General features: G+C 47.9%; 2 protein-coding genes across 2 annotated transcripts in view; one reads left to right on the top strand and one right to left on the bottom strand.

Moving 5' to 3' along the window:
- atrnl1b (attractin-like 1b) overlaps positions 1-12014 on the top strand; it is a 149523-nt gene extending 137509 nt beyond the window's left edge. Inside the window, 1 exon segment of the mRNA XM_062525690.1 lies at positions 8976-12014. Coding sequence (XP_062381674.1) covers positions 8976-9100 — 125 coding nt within the window. The 3' untranslated portion in view covers positions 9101-12014.
- Positions 12015-18581: 6567 nt separating this feature from the next.
- The window catches only part of gfra1b (gdnf family receptor alpha 1b), a 35525-nt gene continuing 34106 nt past the window's right edge, over positions 18582-20000 (bottom strand). The window contains exon 9 of the mRNA XM_062525691.1: positions 18582-20000. This exon is cut by the window's right edge and continues 335 nt beyond it. The gene's annotated coding sequence lies outside the window, so the exon portion shown is untranslated.

The following is a 20000-nucleotide window of genomic DNA, read 5'->3' as shown; positions in this document are numbered from 1 at the left end:
CCCCTTTCTCTCTCTCTCACTCTCTCTCTCTCTCTGTCTGTCTCTCCTTCTCATTCTCTCATAAGACCACAACAGATGGTGATGAGTCAGCGTGCGGATGCCTTCAGACAGGAGTTTGTCGGACCGTGCTGCGCTAGTCTTGCGTCTCAGTCCCGGCGAGAGCCCACTGCCTGCCTATTGGAGAGAGAGAAAGAGTGAGGGGGGGGAGAAAAATGCAAGAAACAGTTGCATTCTGTCAGTGAGACGGCAAGAAATGCGAGTAAATTAAGCGCGAGGGTTACACCAGGTCCTCTCCGCAGGGGGACGAGCGCTGAGCTGCTCTCCCGATCCTTGCGGGGGTATGAAAAGCCGAAGCCCGTGCTTTGCCCCGGCAGCTTAGAATCTGTTGTCGGTGCGTTTTGCAGCCCTCCGTTGAGACAAAAGGAGCGAGAAAAGGAGAAGAGGGGTGGGAAAAGGGCAGAAAAAGAGATGGTGGGTTACTTTTTTTTGTTTTTTTTTGAAGCTCGCTTTGAAGTTCCCTTTCCCTCTATTTCGAGGAAGGTTGCATCAGTCGATAGGTTTTATGATCACATTTGCTGTTTCAAGCTCCATTTAGCTAAAGGTCCCACTCCCCGGTCCTCGCCCCTATTGGGAAAACCTGTGTGTGTGTGTGTGTATGTGCATGAAAGGATGTAAGAGAAAAGAGAGGGTGTGTGTGTGTGTCCGTGTTCAAAAGAGCTTGTTGTGTGCGAGATTGTGTGTGTATTCAGCAGATAGGTTTTTGTGCGCCCAGGGAGTATGCGCAGGGGAGAGTGGGGCGTAGCCAGCTCAGGCCAGCCAGCAATCAGCTACTCACAGCTATTGCAAGAGAATCCTGTTATTTATACCTAAGTACACCCTCTCCACTTCAAACACCCCTGCATTACCTGCAACATCAATATGCCTTTGGGGAGAAAGGCTGTTCAAAGCTGGTCTTAATTGGCCTTTCCTTTCTAGTCCTATGCTAGCGCCCAGTAATAATGAAGCGTTAATGCCACCGACACTCTTATTTTAAGCAAAGACCACTCTCTTTCTTTCCCTCTCTCTCTCTCTCTTTCTTTCCTCTCTCTCTCTCTCTCTCTCTCTCTCTCTCTCTCTCTGTCTCTCTCTCTCTCTCTCTCTCTCTATCTCTCTCTGTCTCTCTGGGGCCGGTCTCAGCTGGCGTAACCGTATATCATCATTCAGGAAGTGAGCACGCTGTATCAGTGTCCCAGTGATCCAGGGGCCCCTGCTGCATAGACGGGCCCCCCCTGTCTCTGGTATCGGCTTACAGGCCTCCAGACCCGGCCCCCCCAGGCCCCTACGAGAAGGATTAGAGCGCCAGCGTCCACTCAGAGGGGCTAATTACTGCATGTAATCTAGAATACATTAGCGGATATGGTAGCCCACACGCCCCTTGTCTCGGCGTCCTTGACATTGTTTGGCGGAGGCGGAGTGGAGAGGAAGGGGGTTGAACAGGAGGTGGAGGTGGAGGGCGTTGTTTTTGTTAGCCCTCGACGAGCAACGGGTCGTGCCACAGACACGGTGACGGGGGAGGGAACGGAATCGGAAAGAATCGATGAGGAGGACCAGCGGTGTCCGGTTGCCACCCCCGTCTGGGACAGGCTTTTTGAGAGGAAAGTGTCGGCAGTCAGTTCTTTATTTATAACCAAGCAGAACCCGCCGTGTGTGAGTTGGCTGCAGTGGAGGACATATGTATTGAATAAGGGCTCATGTTCACATATGTTGACTGTAGCAGCAGATAACTCCCTGTTGCTCATGGCCGAGCTTGTTCAATATATAACCCAGGGCCGTTGTGCCTTGGTCAGTGTTGCGACAAAACTTGCTAGACGGACGAGGCTTAATATCGCTTCGGTTTGTTCCTTTGTGCGAATCATAAGCAGAGATGAGCCACCGACGTGTTGATAAGCGACGCGGCAGGCAGAAGGCAACAATAACTAATCTCTTCCAGGTGGCTTGTCTGACAGGAAATTGACAGATGTGAAGAAGCGCAGGGAGGGGGGTAGAAATCATGTTTCCCTGCATAATTTACCTTTGTGCTTGACAATGCAAGAATGTTCAACAACAACACCAAAACAAAAAGACGCAGAGGTTTAGGGGAGGATGAAAAAGAAGCAGGGTTTTTTTTTTTCTTTTCTTTTTTTTCATGTCCAAAGATAGCACCGTTTGCCAAGCGCTCTCCATTCTGCGCACGTTTGTAATTGCCAAACAAGCGACGGGGCTTTGGAGTGGCTCTCACGGCGTGTTGCTGCTTGTTGCGCTCGTGAGGCGGGGGGGGGGGAGAAAAGAGAGCAGCCACACAGAAAGTTTCGGGGTGAGTGGCACATCAGAGCGGTGTGCATCTCGTTCAGATTTGGCAACAGTACTACACAGGAGGGGGTGGAGGGGGGTGAGGGGGGTGTTTAGAAAGAGAGAGTGAGTGAGAGAGAGAGAGAGGGAGGCTCCCAGAGTCCTCTCATAGTCACTGTCTACTCACAAGAGAGAGTCCCCCCCCCACCACTACCACCCGAGCAACCCCACTCTTTCCTCATTTTACTGAGCCTTTTCCATATTTTTCCTTTTCTGTCTGTGTGTCTGTCTGTCTGTGTGTTTGTCTGTGTCTGTGTGTGTGCTAAAAGGGCACGCATGGTTTTCGTTTAAACATCTGGCACAAACATATCAAGCACTCATCAGTCGAGTGAAAAAATGAAGACACAAAATCAGAAGAAAATAAACGGCGGCTTCTGTGGAGAAGATCTCCGTTCAGAGCTGCAATGACGTTTTGGCTTGGCTCTCTGCGAGACTGTCTCGGCCCTCTCCAGTCCCATTCCTCTCCACCCACCAGCACCTCATCTGTCTGGCTACGCCAGGCACCGGTGTAATGCAGCAATTTGCAGTCTCCTCGGCAGGCTCTCGTACAAGCCAAAAATAAAGACGCGTCTCTGTTAACCGAAGCACCAGCCACCCCCTCCTCCTCATCCTGAATTGCCACTCGGTCTGTGAGAGACCCAGGATTTCACTGTGTACCTCTCCTGTGAATGAGGGAGTGAGCAAGAGAGATGGAGAGATGGAATGAAAGAGAGAGAGAGAGAGAGAGAGAGAGTTCTCCGTAAATACCTCATGTGAATGAACAAGTGAGCAAAAGAGAAAAACAGAGATGGATAGAGCGAAAGAGAGAGAGTGCTACCTCTGGACTGTGTCATCTGGGGAGGAAGGGGGGGGAAAAAAGTTAACCGCCCGCATTAATATGGCATTCAGGGTCGGACAGGTGACAGTGCAACCGTCAATCATCCAAGTGACGCATCGCTCTCTCTCTCTCTGTCCTTGCCAGGACGTCACGAGCCACTGACGGAGGTCAGACTGGCCTCCGCCGGCCCGCGACACAAACGAGCGAGAGAGGGAGAGAGAGAGACATTGTTTTGTTCTGGACAAAGTGTCCTTGACTCCACCCTGGGAATGGAGGGGTGCCGGCTGCATGCTAAAACGCTTATCAGTCACACGACTACCCTTGAAGCCGGGCGCGCGCTGCCTCCGCTCTTGACGGTCCAGGGACAAAAGAGCCAGGTAGAGAGAGGGAGTGTGTGAGAGAGAGTGTGTGAGAGAGAGAGAGAGAGTGTGTGAGAGAGGGAGAGGGAGTGAGTGAGTGTGTTACTGGGTCGATGCGGTTGCTTTGTCGGAGGTGGGAGCTGAGAGGTCGCGGGTGTCGGTTCATTGGTGGTTTAGCCAAAAAACCTCAACCCAAGGCCCCCAGAAGCCTGTGAACGCATTAGGAGCAACTTTCTCACCATCACGGACAGCCCCCCTATTTTGACTCTTCACCTGTCTTCCATCAGCAGTCTCAACACAGAAGGAAAAGATTTGCCGAAGCATCTCCGAGCACAAACTTTCTTTCCCCGGCCCATAAAGCAGACCCATTTGGCACCTGTCCACCGGCCCAAACACACAGAGCCGTATGCGCAAATGAACTCAATCAATGCTGGCCGGCCTCCAGTGCTTACATAACGCCATCTCCGCCCATCCAATGGGGGCTACCACAGGTTGCAGGCGCTTTGGCAGATCGGCTGCATAATAAAGCCTTGCTGAGAGCGTAAGCAAACCTGATCCCGTCCCCCGTCCCCCCACCCAACCTCCAACCTTAGCCTCTACCCCCCCGTCCCCCGTCCCCTCTCCTTTTGCAGTCTCCACAGCTGAAACTACAGTGCTTCGCCAGGGCGGGTGGGGGGGGGGGGGGGGGGGGGAGCACACGATCCCCACCGCCGCTCGCTTGCTAACCCTCCACTGCGCCGCGCTCGGCTCCAAGACTAGTGGCGGGTCATAAATCCTTTGCCGTGCCAGAGCCGCTGTCTGCAGCTGGGCTCGTTCCTGGATGTAAATCCTGCCGCGGCCCTCGGAGCTCACGGAAAGGAGCGGAGCGGACTGCCGCGCTGCGCTGCGTAGCGCCGTGTTCCCAGACCTTCCCCCAATTCAATTCCTCTCGGCTGGGCCTGTCTGAAGTATTGAATTGTTCTGCTCAGATAATTGCATTGCTGAAATAGCGAAAGGAGTTGTAGGGGTTGGAGTGGGACTCTGTGTGTGTGTGTGTGCGGTAGAGTGGGGAGGGAATGAGGGATGAACAGTGCGAGAGAGGAAGGAGGAGGAGGGAAGGCTTGCTTGTCGGGCTCCATCGCGAGCAGAAGTGTCAAGGGTGGGGTTTTATTCGTATATTTTATTTTTTTATTTGTCATGTCATTTCTCCCCTCCCCAACACCCATACCGCCCTTCCTTTCTCCAGTCTGTTGCGTGATGATTTGCGAGGCGTCTCTCCGGAATAATGGCCCTCTCAGGGACTGGCGGTCGGCAGGCAGGCAGGCTTTGCCACAGGACCCTCCTGGCAGTGGGGCTGGCATGGTGACCGAACCCTCGAGGCCTCCGGGCACCGAGCCGAGCTTCTGCTGTGCCCGAGCCCTCCCCCTCTCCTCGGGTGTGTGCGGGCGAGCGAGAGAGCGAGAGAGCGATGGAGACAGGAAGAGAAATAGCGAGAGGGAAAGAGTGAACGAAAGAAGGATGGAGGGAGAGCAAAAGGAAAGAGAGAGAGGGAGGGAGGGAAGGAAGGAGAGATGTTGTGTTCCTTCCTTCGCTTCGGCCGGGCTCCTGACTCAGCGAAACGCAGGCCTAGAGGGATTAGAGTGTGGCATTGTTTATCTTCACCCTTCCCTCGTTTATGCCTGTTCTTCGGGCTCTTTAGAATCCATCATCGTTCGCTGGTGTCGAGGGTATTGGTTAATTGTCCACATGTGGGGTGGCTTCCTTGTGATGACTCCTTCAAGCCCAGTTTTACGGAGCCTCGTACTGCAGAGGTGGGCTTTGTTCTGGTTATGAGGAGATGCATCAAAGAATAGGAGGAATGGAGAATTGTTGCTGTGGTTTCAGGTGTCGCAGATCATGAAAATTCAGCCACTGGTAATAAATCTGTGGAAAGACCCATATTGGTTTTCGGATACTATGCAAGGTTTATTTGAACCCAAAGGTGTGGAATGGCTTTGATAAAGTACTGGTGCCACTTATAGATGTTGTATTTATAGATTTGGTTAAACACATGTTTTGATTTCCTTTATCATTGGAAATTGGCACATGGAACAGCAGGGAGGGGTAGGCAGTGTTTACATCCCTGTTTGTTATTGTCTGTTTCTTGTTGCTCTGTTCTGTTTTTGTGTTTTCCCCCTCCACACCCAAAAAAACTAAACTCAAAAAAAAGATCTAATCACAAAAAAATGGGCACAGCAAAAACTGCTCACACGGGAAAAAGTCAAACAAATGAAACAAAACGAAAAATACCATCTCCAAAAATATGTACAAAAACAGAACTCCTGGTGTATTTTCAAAAGTGTTCAACCAGAGCTTCTTGATCACAGATGCGTTTAATCCAAAAAGAGACAAATTGCATAAAGCGAAGAACGAGATTCAACAGAGGGGGGGGAGGGGGGGGGGGAGCCTCCAATTTGTCATGTCTTGGTCTAGGGATGAGGGAACGGGAACAAAAGTGTCGGAGATGGCATACACGGAAATAAACATGAAAGGTACATTTTAAAGTGTTTATTTACAAAAAAAGAATTACAATTGATCAAGACTAAGACTACAAAAAATGCCCCAGTAAAAGGCCTCAATTGCAGGTCCAGGTTAATCCCTGGCCTTTCCTCACACTCTGAGAGAGGGCAGGAGCCCTGGCATTGCTGGAGCAAGTGGCTTGACTGAGCAGGGGAGCACAGAAGGGTGGCATGGCTGCGGCAACTGCCAAAAAGTTCAAAATGCCCGTCTCTGGGTGACATAGTAAGCCCCTTTTAAAGGGCAGAGCCCCAATCACATCCCCGCCAGTTAGGCATCACTTGCACACGGGGCTGTCTGAAACCAGGAAACAAAAACACAACAGAGAAACCAGTACAGAACATAAGACAGGGATGTAACAGGCAGTCATAGAAAAACATTTAGACTGCTGATCTATGTGCTATTTTTAATTATTAGTATTATTATTGTTCATTTGCACGTCACATCAATGACATGTTAGTGTGAGGGTCAGTTAGCCTTGTTGGAGTGGTCACCCTGATTCCAGTTTGGGAGCTTGTCAGGCTGCTGACTGGGGAGGTCTCCCACTCCACTCCAAAGAATGAGACGAGGAGCGGGTATGGTTTGTTGTTTGCCGTTTACAAGGTTTGTTCTGCCAGCAAGCTTACCTCAAACCGAATGTTTGTTTCTCTGCAAGTTCATCCTCGGCTTGGTACAAGGCAACACGCTTGTCTGGTATTTTTAGGAACAGTGAAATAGTTGTTATAGTTACAGTTGTTAAATTGGAATAGCAATGTAGGCCACAGTGAGTGTGTTCCTTTTAACAGAAACAGACAGTAACAATAAAATAGTCAAGGATACTTTTATACTTTGAGTACATATTAATGCCTTTTGTCATCTCTGGTGAAATGTACTGAAGGAACTGTGATCTGGGAAAGGACTGTATATCATAAGTTGTGAGGTCCATGAATGAGTCTTGTTTTTTCAGTGCATTCCACAGATGCTTGATTGGATTTAAATCTGGGAGAATTTGAAGGCCAAAGGTGGCACCTTGTAGCCTGGGTGTTCCCATCCTGCCTTGCGCGGTGATTTCTTTCACGCTGCTAAGGCAGTCTGGAAACTAACACCCACATTTTCGCCTGATGTTGGTGGCCAATCACAGAACGGGAGAAAGCAAGACCATGATGAGCTATGCACAGACGCATTTGATAGACATCCGTGGCGCCCAATGAACGGATCTGGGCATTTTTTTCAAATACGAGAAAATGAACGTCTGGTTGCCAGACCACGTCTCATTTGAGAAGTGGTAGGCGCTAGCCAGGGTCTTTGTCATGTTTCTTGCACCATTGAAATAGTGTGGCAGGGTTTTTAGGGGTCATTTCAATTTCGTGAAATACCCTTGCCATGAAGGCCATATGTGGTCTGCAACAATGTTAAGGTCTTTATTACGTTTTAACGTAACGTTCACATACCGTAAGTGTCCAAAGAACCCATGCTGCCTCATCCAGCTTGCCTTGTCCCCACAGTGCACCATGCTGCCTTTTCTTCCCTAGATTGACGACACCTGGCCGTGTAAATGGTGCAAAAGTGCCCATTGCAAGCAGTGCACAGGAATCAGCACGACATTCCGAACCATTTTTTTGCCACACGGCCCCGTACACAGCAAGAGGCCGTGCACTTTGTGTTCTGACATCTTTCTACAATAGCCAGCATAGCAGCCTTTTTGCAGAAGCCATACAGTAATTTCCTGCATATAAGCCGCATTGTTTATTAGCCGCAGGACAGTGTTTTATGCCAGTTAAAAAAAAAAAAAGAGAAACATATGAACACCATATTAACTGCCCCACTGTATTAACCTCATAGCTGAAGAAATTTGGCAAAATCAACGTATATACTGCGGCTAATAGTCAGGAAATTACGGTAGTAACAAAATGTAATATAAATATATAAATATATAGCGCTATTAGCCTCACTATTCACTACACGTGTGAGTGGTTTGGATATGGCTAAATGATGAATGTAGTATTTCTGATTTTTGCAAAATATATACTCATCTTTCTTACCAGCAAGTTGGCGCAGAATTGTGCTTTTCTTTCTATGGGGGGGGGGGGTCCAGGGTGTCATAAGCTAGAAACACCATTGTCAAGGTTAATTGCACAATGAATTAGCAATTTTTGTACAGCCACAATTTATATGCCTCTTCGTTGCCAACACAAGCTGCATGAGTATTCACCACAGTGGGCCTCGTTATCAGAAGATGAACCGATTGTCACCCTAACGCACGGATACGGTTAATTTCCTGGATAAGGATGAAGAATGGTGCATCCACAATGATGATGAGGTGTTTTTTTTTTAGGTTGTTAATAGGCAATATCCACACACAATGTTGAGGTCTTGTTTCAGGAGTAAATTAGCAGTCACCAAAATGTGAAAGTCCTTCATTAGCCCCAGATTCGCATGTCGGTAGGAACTTGTTATATTGGGTCTTTTCCCGCAGTGCTCAAGACGAGGGATAGTTTGGAAGAAATTGTCTGACATTTTGTTGGAATGCTTTTTTGTTTAATCAACACTAACAAGCAACCCTTTTGTAGGTGACCACTAGAATGAGCTTGAGCAACTGCATGAAAAGCTAACTTTTTTTTCATCGTTAAACTGCTTCTGAATATCTTAAATTCATGGGCTAAGTATCATATATTCTTTGGCTAAACCATTCTTTTCTTTTTAGTATGACACTGACTTTCACCTATTTTTAGTCCATATCTTTGTCTTCTGTTACAGAGGTATAAATGAACTGGAAAAAAATATTCTACATCATCCAAAGGAACATCTGGCTATGAAAGCTCTTAAGAGATTTTTCTCCCTTATGTAATTGTCTTTGTACTGTACTTCTCTTTGCCTCACTAAGACTTTCCCTTCCTCTGGTTCTGTGTGTCCCTCAGGCATCGCCATAGCCAGCGCTCTGATTGACACCTCCCAACAGAAGCCCATGGACTTCAAGGAGAAGAGCCAGGGTCTGAAGAACCGCAAAGCCCTCCCCCCAGCACACCAGGGCACCTGTGTCTGAGGCTCCGTTCTACTCGCTCTTCTCTTTACCCCCTGCCCCCCTCTTGGCCGTCCCGAACCTCCGAGGGGTCGAGGACGGAAGGGGGCTCACCCTGTTTTGGCCGAACTAACCCACCACTGCAGCCTCTCCGGCTGCCGCCTCTGTGTTGACGAGGGAGGAAGAGAGAGGCTCCTCTTTCAAGTGATTGGGGAACCCATTCAGTAGCAGCGTGTTTTAAGCTCCCATCTACCCCCCCACACCCCCCCCAAACCCTTCTCCACCTTCCCCTCCATCCCCACCGCTTCGCCACATCTGCTGCCTCACCTCCTCTCCCTGAGCTGTCAATCAAAGGCTCCCCTCTTTTCCCTGTTTCCTCTTCCTCCTCCTCCTCCTCCTCCTCCTCCTCCTCCTCCTCTTCCTCTTCACAAGTCATCTGCAGCTATTGCATACCTGCATGTCCAAAGTGCATCTTGACCTTCGTCGGAGCGTCACCATATGCTTTTGCTATCTCCAGCATCCTTAACCCCCCCGCCTCCAGCATTGAACCACATTTAGCATCCTGGTAACTCCCAAGCTTCTCCAATGGTGGCTAGTTTCCACCTGTGCACCTTCTCGGCCTTGGAGGGATCGATCGTCACCTTCAACTCCCCCGGTTCCCCTCCCCTCTCGGTTTAGTGCCATGTCAACTGACATCGGAGGAAAAAGCACCTACCAACTCTGGCTGAGATCGATCACCCCAAAATGTGCAAGTTCAACAATGGGCAACGCCAGGTTATTACACTTGGACCGATCATCCCAGGACAGCCTCCAGTTTTTGTTGTTGTTGTTGTTGTTGTTGATGCTTCATCAATAGATGATCCCAGAATTGCTGTGGTGCACAATTAGCTCTTGGGACAGGAAGGTTAAAGTTTTGCGTTGGGGAAAATGCACAGAGCGGGGGAAACTGTAAATGCTTACTACTAGCAGTTTTTCTGTGGTTCCTAGGTCAATACCATGGACGTTGAAAACATATTGTTCAGTGGTTTTAATTTTACACTCCTGTGTTTGCTTGCCAATTTGACATTTTTTTTTTTCGGACTGAGCCACTTAATCACTCTTGTATTTCTAGCTATTACGGCTCATTTTATTTAATTAAAACCAATTGCCATGTGTAGCGTCTAAAAGCTATCACAATCTTTTTAAGCTAAAGCAAAGTAAAGCTGCTGGTTGCTTTGTTCTACCGTAGGAAGAGAGAGAGAGAACATACAGTTCTAACATTGTTTGATGGCTCACATATACATACCTAGACACCCACACACACGTCCAAATAAACACTCAACAAGATTATGAGTGCTAAACAAGTTTGTCAACAGCTTTTTGTCCCCATTTATGTGTGGATAAAAGCATCTGGATTGACACACTCACACACAAACACGCACACACACACACATACTCACACACACTCCATTATGATTAAACAGAATGTAAAGTACTATACGCTGCACACAGTGTGTCTGTACGTGCTCTTGATGTCCGTCGCGTTGCCTGACGTCTTCGCAAGATGCAAACTAGCGCGGGTGCTCTTAGGGCTAGTGTTCCATTCGATCGTCGTCGGATCACTGATCAAAAAGGGGGCTGTGGGGTGGAGAGGACGTTCTCTAAAAGACTCGGTGACCCAGTGCTCAACGAGCTAACTCCATTTTGAATGGGCAATGGGCTGCTAGACAGCGCATCCTCTGTGTCATCAGCATGGCAAAAAAAATGAAGGGAGATTTATGTCTAAATAAGAAGAGAAAGAAATGGCAGCCCCTTTTTACAAATGAACGTGGAGGGCTTTTGTTTCGTTTTGTTTTGTTTTGTCTGGTTTGTTTTGTTTTTAGCTGGTATGTTTATGGTGTAAAGCAGGTGAATATTCTGCCTGTTATGTAATATTCTGTTTATATAATATGCTGTGGATCTCCAGAGAAGCTGTTACTGTGGATGATTTATGATGTTTCTTTTTTGTTTGTTTTGTTTTGTTTCGGTTAGATGGTTGTTATTTTCTTGACGAGGTTCAGTACCGGTCTGCCAGAAGGACATTTGCATTGTGGGCAGGTCGTGTCTCCAAAAAAAACTCTGGAGTCCTCTGATTGAACTCGTCACGTTTTGTGGCACAGGAGTGTCTTAATTGAAAAGCTGTTGGCAGACAGACCCCACTGGCCTCCCCCATGCGTCCACCGTAAGCCCCCAACCCTCCGCCATTTTAAGACGCTCTCAGTGACCTCTCGCTGGCCCGACTGGAATGTTCTGAACGGAGTTGCAGCCTCGGGCCATCCAAGTCTGATAAGCTGGACAGGCCACCTCAGCATTCATGGACCTTCAGGACTTCTGGGTTGCTGCTTCTGTCAGCCCTAAAGAAACCTTGTTAATGGAGGGGACGGGGGCTTTGATTGGTTCTTTGTCTCCATGGGAACACTGAGGATATGTACAGCACGCCCTACATGTTTGTATTACATGGACCTTAAACATGTGAATCAAATGTGAATCTGTTGCTATTTACGTAGCTACTTTGTTTCATTTTTGTTTTGTTTTGTTTCATTTCTTTCCCTGATGTTTTTAATAAAGAGTATTATGAGGACAACATTTATTTTAGAGCCCAACCTCTGTATTATATCTCCAAGGATAATGACGGTGATGAAAAAAACAATGTCTTTTACAATGTTTGTGACAAAAGAAAAAATAATGTTGTTTGTTTTCATAATGGATCAACTCCTGTGTACTATCACTGTTATTACACTTTTAGTTTATTAACATTTTTTTGTATTTGCAATGTCACTCAGTAGTTGCTGCTGTGCAACTGTTCCAGTATGGAGCACTTGGGCATTGTAAAGTTATTTTCTTTTTTCCAGATTGTAATATTGTAGTAATAGTGTACATGTCATTTTGACCTTATTAAAGCCTATTTGCGGATGTGAAATGGTATGATTTTGTAATTACACAGTTATAAACACATATTGACTTATTACATGGCTGTGGATCGCTATGGCGATGCACAGGAAGCACGATCACTCACTGTTTTGTGTTGATGGAAAAAGAAACAGAAAGTTCCTTTGGTACACATGATTGATCTGTTGTACTTTAACCATGGACAGATGAACAAATAAAACAGCTGAACATTCTGTACTTCAAGAAAATGGCATCAATTTGATATGTCCTACTTGTTAATTTACACTTTGACGTATTTTTTTTATTATTATTATGGTGAAGGGAGATCTAATTCAGTAGCTATACAAGGCATTATTATTCAGATATCCATAAAATTGGATGTAATTTTTGTGTTGCACGATTAGAGGCTTAGAATTTTTCCAGGTTCTAATAGAAAAGTGAAAGCTCTGTGTTTTTATGTGAGATACTGTAAACTAGATAAAAAAAAACAGTCAGTTACGTAGACTCTGCCAACAAGGTTTTTCTGAAGCAAATTGGTGGGTTAGAGAGTGGCTTACATGGGTCTTTACGATCTTAATGGTCATACATTTTGCCTGTTGTGCTGTCTTTGTGAGGCCTTACAAAATCAACTCTTAAGTACGAAGCAGATGAGCTTTTGTACATGCTGAATGCTGCCTTTTAGGAATCGCACAGTTGTTGACAGCGAGGGCACTATACCTCTCTCCCTCCCTCCCTCCCTCCCTCCCTCCCTCCCTCGTTCCCTCCATACCTTCCCATCAGAAACTCTCCTGAGTCCAGACAGCCAGTGTGCTCAGGTGAGGACAAGGGAGGGGGGAAAGTGAGAGGAGAGGGAAGAAGGGGGGATTGACAGAGACAGAGGGGGCTGTCACAGCTGACTAATGCCCATAAACATTCTCCAAGGAGCGGCGCGAATAACTCAGTGGGGATCTGCCCACCGAGTTCACAGTCACACTCAAAGTCTGGCTGTCAACACGGCGGATGACGGGGAAACATCCAGAACATTCTGTGCCATGCCGCGCGCAGCTCAGGCAGTGATGAATGCATTTGATTGGTTTGTGTATTCTATGTGCATTCCTACCAACAAGCAATATCTCCTCCCGCCTCTGTATGGGTGCGGGTCAGGAGGGTGAGAGTGCCACAGACTACACAGGGTTTCCGCTGGAGTGAACATGCGTTTCGACAGAAAAAAATGGAAATTTATTACTTAAAAAAAAAAAGAAAATATTCTTCCATAGAAAATCCAAGTCCCTCAATGTTGTTTGGATTGATTTTTAAAGGGGTCCATGCGGTGAAGTTGGAGGAAGACTATTGTGATTGTCGAGAGCGTATTTGGGCAGCCAAAACTATAAATCACACAGACACCAAACTTGGAATGTAGGCTGAAATCCTGGCAGCGACCTCGGTGTACTGTAGGGGGCAGTATAATAAATAAATCTCTGTTTTGGCTGACATCTTGGGAACCGTGTGGTAGTGGGAAAGATTGGAGGCGGGGGGGCTTAAAAGTACTTAGATTGTTCCAGCAATTCCAACTCTTTCTCCTTTTGAAGCTGTTAAACCACTTCTACTTACACTATTTGCTGCAGTTGCTATGAACACCAATGATGGCTGCTTGTGGCCAAACCAAAATATATTAGCTCAAACCAAATATATATTACTCTAGTAAATATTGTGTGTACTCTTTCCTTTCCAAGTGCACTTGTGGTTTCTAGTCTTTATTGTGTTGTGAGTTAAGTGCCCTTGGGCACTGATGTGGCATATATTCTGACATATTTAGTCATGATAATTAATTGCGAAAGATATGACAGCATTTGACTGATACACATCAGTCAGCACAGTTTTCAACTCCTCGTGCCACTTTGACACGGACCCATAAATCAAGCATGCGTGGGCAACGTTGTCACAAGACCTTACAAAAAGCCAGAAGGCACTCCACAAGCTAATAGCAAAACATACACAGTGTGTCTCTCCATCTTTGTTGCCTTTCTCTATCTGTTTTCCCTGCCTCCCCCCCCCAGGCTACCACTCTACCCTCAACTCTCCCTCTCAGCTCCCTTAGGTGGAAACGACGATTCCACGAAAAGATGATTCTGTCAATCGGAGCCATAGAGTAACTCAGGGAATGGGTTTGTGTATGTGTGTGTGTGTGTTGGGGGGATTGGGAGTGGTAGAGGGAGGGATGGTGGTGGTGGTTGGGGGGAGGGTGGGCATAACTCATGCAGATGTGACAGAAGGGGGAAGAGTCTGAGTGAGGGATGTCTGCCGCTCTTTATCGGTTTTGCTTGGCAGGCGGAGCTCACTGTAAATCAAGGTGTCCGGCGCTAGCATTAAGAGATATTAATGAGAGTGTGCTTTGCTGGTAATACAGGGGAGGGAGTGGGGCGGGTGAGCGATGGTGGCCCAATACATCATTCATCTTCCGTGACACCCGCACCATGGGGAGCGCCAGCGAGCCACGGCAGTGCCACTCCTGCTAATACACATTGCCTGCCGAAACCCCCCCCCCACCCCCCCCCCCCCACCCCACCCTCCTACCCCTTCCCCAATCCCTGCTGCCATTTATTTACTCTGGCTGAAGTTAGCTTGGCAGTCCATCTTGGGATCGAATGGCATTTCGCCTGATTTTTTCGGGGGGCTTAATGTATAGGAGGCTCATGTGGCAATAAAGACGCCATTTCTGCTGAGGAGAGCGACTCCATTTTCCTGATGCGCCCGGTGGCATGTCCCCCCCCCCACCTCCCCTGAAACAGAAATGGCGGCGAATAGGAGTTTCGGGCGACGCTCGATCAGAGAAAATGGATAGAGCAGGAATGAGTAAACGCTGACAGGCAAGTGGATGATGGTTTTGTTGAGGGACATTTCAGAGCTGTGTGTCACAAAAGGGGACAAAAAAAAACGAAACAAAATGCTTTTGAGAAGGGGAGGCTTTGTGTACGACTGTGTGTTCTTTGAAGTCTTTCACTTGTCTGTTTTTCAGTGTGCCGGCTGTTAACCTCCTGGCATTTCGATTGAACTCGCTATTTACACTGCGAGCTTTTTTGACGTCGGCTGCTAATTCAGTGTGAAATTGGGCACGATGCACGGATCCAGCTGACCCCTACCCCAAAAAAATGATTAATGTTCGGCCTGAACTTTCCTTCCCAGGCCATCATTTCCGCACTAATGTGTGTGTGTGGCGGGGGGGGGGGGGGGTCATTTTACGTCGACTGATTGCAAATTATATAGACAAAGACTGACGATCTGGTCACAAAGGAGGTGTCTGTTCTCTGTATGTTGCCTCTGTTCGCCCCCAAATGAGTCGAGGACTGCGCCATTGTGGTCTCTGTTCCACATGCTTTGTGGCCGGCCATTATCTCTAATTGTCATTTGTTTGCAACAAAGACCTCTACTATGCACTGCTGCTCAGAAGGAACCAGATGAGTCATTCGCAGGGCAAGGCCAAGTGGGGGACCGGAGGAGGGGGGGATGGGGGGGGCTTGGCCCCACTGACTGCACCAAAGGTAGGGATTAATCCCATGACTAATGGCCGAGCCGTTGATCAGCAGATGCACTGCAGCTTGACCGAGTTCGGGTCAGCGGCGGGCAGCAGTTATGACGGCGGGCAGCAGCATCGCCCACCATCGGCCGGTCGGTGGCCGGCCGCCTCGTGTAAAAAGGATTAGTCCGTGGGGTTCGTGACAGAACTAGGCCTCGGACGAGCAGAGCTCCATAATGTCACAGCCATAGGGTTTCGTAGGCGGGTTCAAGTCCCCAGGCCAATTGATGTGTGCTCACAGCGAGCTCTTTTTCGAATCTCGTCAAGCCATTCTGCTTTCTTTCCCACGGTGACTGGCTGTCACACTGACAACTCAGGCAGCAACCACTTCTCAGCATTCTTAACCCCTCTCAAAGTTTTTTTTTTCTCCTCTGTTTTCCCTTTCTCTGTCTCTCTCTCTCTCTCTCTCTATCACTCTCTCGTTCTATATCTCAAGTCCTGTCAAGTACTTCTTTTGAGTTTGAATGATGCTTGTGCTTGGTGAAAAACATCTTCTTGCTTAGAAAACTAGAAACTTAAGGCACTTCTCACCTTTCGGTAAAAGTTAGAGAAGAAAGATACTGACGCGTGTACGAATAAACGGCACTACCAGAGAACCAAATAATTTATTCTCCTCATGCTTATTACTCCTGCCCTTCTCGGGAGGAACAGCGTTTCAAAACAAGCACTTTGCCACACCGTGGCATTTACCAGACATTGCAAAACAACGAGAGAGAGAGAGAGAGGGGGGGGAATGAGTGCAGAAGTCATCATCTCCGAGTGCCATGTTCTTCTCTCTCCCTCTTCCCCTTCTCTGCAAAGCGGCGGAAGCTCGCTGCTGTCTTCTTGCCGCAGTCGCTCCAGGCAGGGGGGCGGGGGGGGGGGGGGGGGGGGGGGGGGGGCGCAGGGGAGGTCAGAGGTGGAGTAATTAGATATGATTTCTTCCCTTTCAGGACAGGTGGCACCAGAGAGTGGGGGGGTAGGTAGGTGGAGAGTGCTTGTGGGGATGGGGGTGCTTACATGTGATTATATTGTCTTCTTTCCCCCCCGTACCCAAGCCTCTTTCACCTCTCCCACCCCCTTTTCCCTTCATCTGATGGTGGTAATTACGGAAGAGAGGGTCGACGACTCCTCCCCAGGTTCCGTCTCTTAAAGCTGTTTGCCCGCCCAACACCCCCCCCCCGACCCCCTTCTCATATAATCTAGTTTTGCATTATTGCATATGCATGAAAGGGGGGAGAGAGGTTATGGTTGGCTTTAATTAGACTCTCTTTCTGTAGCTGCTGTGGGGCCGGATGCGACTCCCTCCGTTGCCCACCGAGCGGGCCCAGTGACAGGTATCATATCCCCCCCCCCCGCCTCCCCTCCTCCCCTCCCGCCTCATGGTCGGCCCAGGCAGCATTGTGATACTGATGAAGATCTATCGATGCCATGCAATTATGGGGAGGGGAGGAGATTGCAATCGTCTGGGAGGAGAATGGGGCCGGATATGCAGAGGGGGCTCCATCTCGACTCTTGCGCTCCCTCCCTCAACCCCCTGTCTCTCTCTCTCTCTCTCTCTGTCTGTTTCTCTCTCTCCATCTCTCTGTTTCTCTCTCTCTCTCTCTCTCTCTCAATTCAGTTTGCTTGGGATGGAATTCGTGTTTTAGTGTGCTCTTGTTCTTTTGTCACGCAGTGACTCCTGTGTCCTGTCTCTTCTGTCATTCATAGGGAGAGCTGTTTCGGTGGGAAGGTTATAGATTTTTACATAAATTCCATCCCAACCCACCACCCCCACCACGTTACCCCGTGGAATAATGTGAACCATAAATCTCCACAGCTCTTGAGACACATTTTCAATCATAACATCTTAAAAGAAACGGCCTCACTCTCTTCTCCTACCTCCCTTTCTCCTCTCTCTCTCTTTCTCTCCCTCTCTCTCTCTCCCTCTCTCTCCTCTATCTACTTATCTCTCCCTTCATTTCCATCTACCTCTGGATGAGGAACTGCCGCTGTCCAGATTCCCTCTGACTTGTGGTCGCTCGCCGCGCCCTTGTCTGCCGTTGTCATTCACGTCGGCGTCGCCTCGGCGACAGGAGTGATCTGACTGACAATCGGGGTGGTGGGGGGGGCGCGTAGCGTCCACATTATCACTTAATCCCGGCTGCCAGGGGGGGTCAAGCGTAATGCGCCGTGATAAGCAGAGGCGGTGGTGCTGGAGCTGGCAGCTGGCAGCCATGCGGCTTGTCTACCCGCTCGCACGCCCGCCTGCCCGCCTGCCCGCTCGCCTAGCCGCCCCGCTCAGGTCCCCGTGCTAGCAGCTCAGGTGGTGTTTAGCCCAAGGCCAGAAGGTGGTAACCGCAAAAAAGGGCAAATCATCATCCCTTCTCACTCCCAGTGCAGAGAGACAGCCTTCTCCTGCTCCCTCTCTGCCAACATACAGTACACAACATGTCTGACTCCTGAGTAAAAACGAGAAATATACTTTTGTTATATGAATTACTGCATGTTAAATTGACTTATATGGGTTTTTTTCCCCGCACACTGCTCTCCACAAACAAGGACTTTTATTTATGAGGTCGACTGATCCGTATTTTTTAATGGAGCAGTTTTACGATATCTAAAAACTGCAAAATCAAACATCATGCCCTCTGGCTGCTAATGGCAGTAAAGGGGTTGAAATATACTACCCCGCATCAATCAACACGAGAGCGACCCTTAACGGCATCCCACCGTGGGGGGAAGTGAATAGTTGATCATATTATTAATGACTTAATGGCCAGTTCATATTCCACTGATGTTCTCTGTCGATGGATAACACTGGCGGAGGGGGTGAGCAGGGATGGGTACTCCACTCCTCCACTCACTGGCATATCTTTTCAGAAAGGGAATGATTCAAAGCCTCGCCTAACTTCTTTTTTTTTTACAAACCCTTTTGAAATAATTACAATGCACAAAATAAATAAATGGACCACCCTTGAGCGAACAGATTTCGGTTCACATCGTGCCCGTGCCTTTGCCCTCAGACAATATGATCTATTGGTCCATTAAGGAATGAATTCTAAAATCGAATACAGTCTCTTTTATTTTCTTTGAGCACAAAAGCCATACAAGAGGGCATTTCTGTTAACTTATCTAATTGTATGAGTAAGTTAGTCCATAACCGTATGTTTCTTACTGGCCCTTATACTTTTTTTTTAACAGATTAACATTACCACAACTATACAGAAATGATATTTCATCAGCACCTGAAATAATGAAATAACCATTGATCACTTATTGAACATTACACTACATATCATGGCTACAGTGAACTGAGCTAAACAAGCGTAGCCTGCAACTCATTTCAGTGGTCCAACGTTGTTGACTATCATAACACAACAGATGATATTTTACATGACATATAGACAATCGAATATCATAAAGAGGTCATAAAACGTATATGCTCAGTCAAAGAAAGAAATCCAGGAACTACGAACACAAGAGATATTTAGTGAACTCGCTATTTCGCTGTACAAGTGAATGACTGTCATGGATCATACACACATCTGCAAAGAAGATGGCGCAAAAATGTCGACTACTGAATGGCTGTCTGCCATCGGACTTTTATCACTTGTGTTCCTTTTTCCCCACTGTGGATTTGTCATATTCAGCCTGAGGAGAAAGGCTCTTGGCATCGTGAACAGAGCAAGTCTTTTAACGGCCCGTTTGTATCCATATCAAGAGGACGCCAGGCCGTCGTTACCGTTTCCCATTACTTTGGCTTTACGGGCTCCACCCTTTTAAACTCTCCCGCGCGTAACACGTGTGCAGTCTTTGTCTTTCTGTGCTTTCGTGGACAGTCCAGGCAGATATGCGTTGCGGTCACATGAGGGTCACGTGTCGCATGGTGAGGTGGCACAACTGACCCCTGCGTAATGATTGGGAAGAAGCCATTGCGTGCAAGGTATGATGTTCAGCCAGTGGGTGATATCCAAACAGGAGCCATAATGGGAGGTAATGTCATATATTTTTTTTCTCGTTAAAAGTGTGCCAAGGATGAGCAGATGAGTTGATGCAGAGAGGTGACACTGCTTTCATGAGGTACAGTGGTTGGGGGGGGGGGGGGGCCCAGCATCAAATTCCACAGAAGCTCAAATCACTGTCGCCACTGTGCTGTCCATAACTTCTATAAGGTAAGTCACGAGCTGGCAACCCATGGCAGAAAATATAGTTTTTCCTCGTAACCTCCGACAGACTCGGTATACAAGCATAGCCATTAGTCCATCGTCTTGCTGAGAGTTCGAAAACAGAAAAGAAGCGCGTGTCTCTCAAGCGTCGAAACCGTAAAGAAAAAGACGTTCTCCGCTCCATCTATCTCTCCCTCTGAACCCAGTCTCCGTAAAACCGCCTCTCGTCAGTCCATCTGGCATGTGTCTTGACACGTTTTTTAAAAAAATAAAAAAATAAAAGCAGCTGGACCCGGTATGACGCCGGCACACACCTACAACATCACACCTTGGACAG

Source organism: Sardina pilchardus, chromosome 22 (assembly GCF_963854185.1).
Source record: "Sardina pilchardus chromosome 22, fSarPil1.1, whole genome shotgun sequence".
Lineage (NCBI taxonomy): Eukaryota > Metazoa > Chordata > Actinopteri > Clupeiformes > Clupeidae > Sardina > Sardina pilchardus.
The sequence above is the reverse complement of the archived record's forward strand: the minus strand, read 5'-3'. Positions and strand labels throughout refer to the sequence as shown.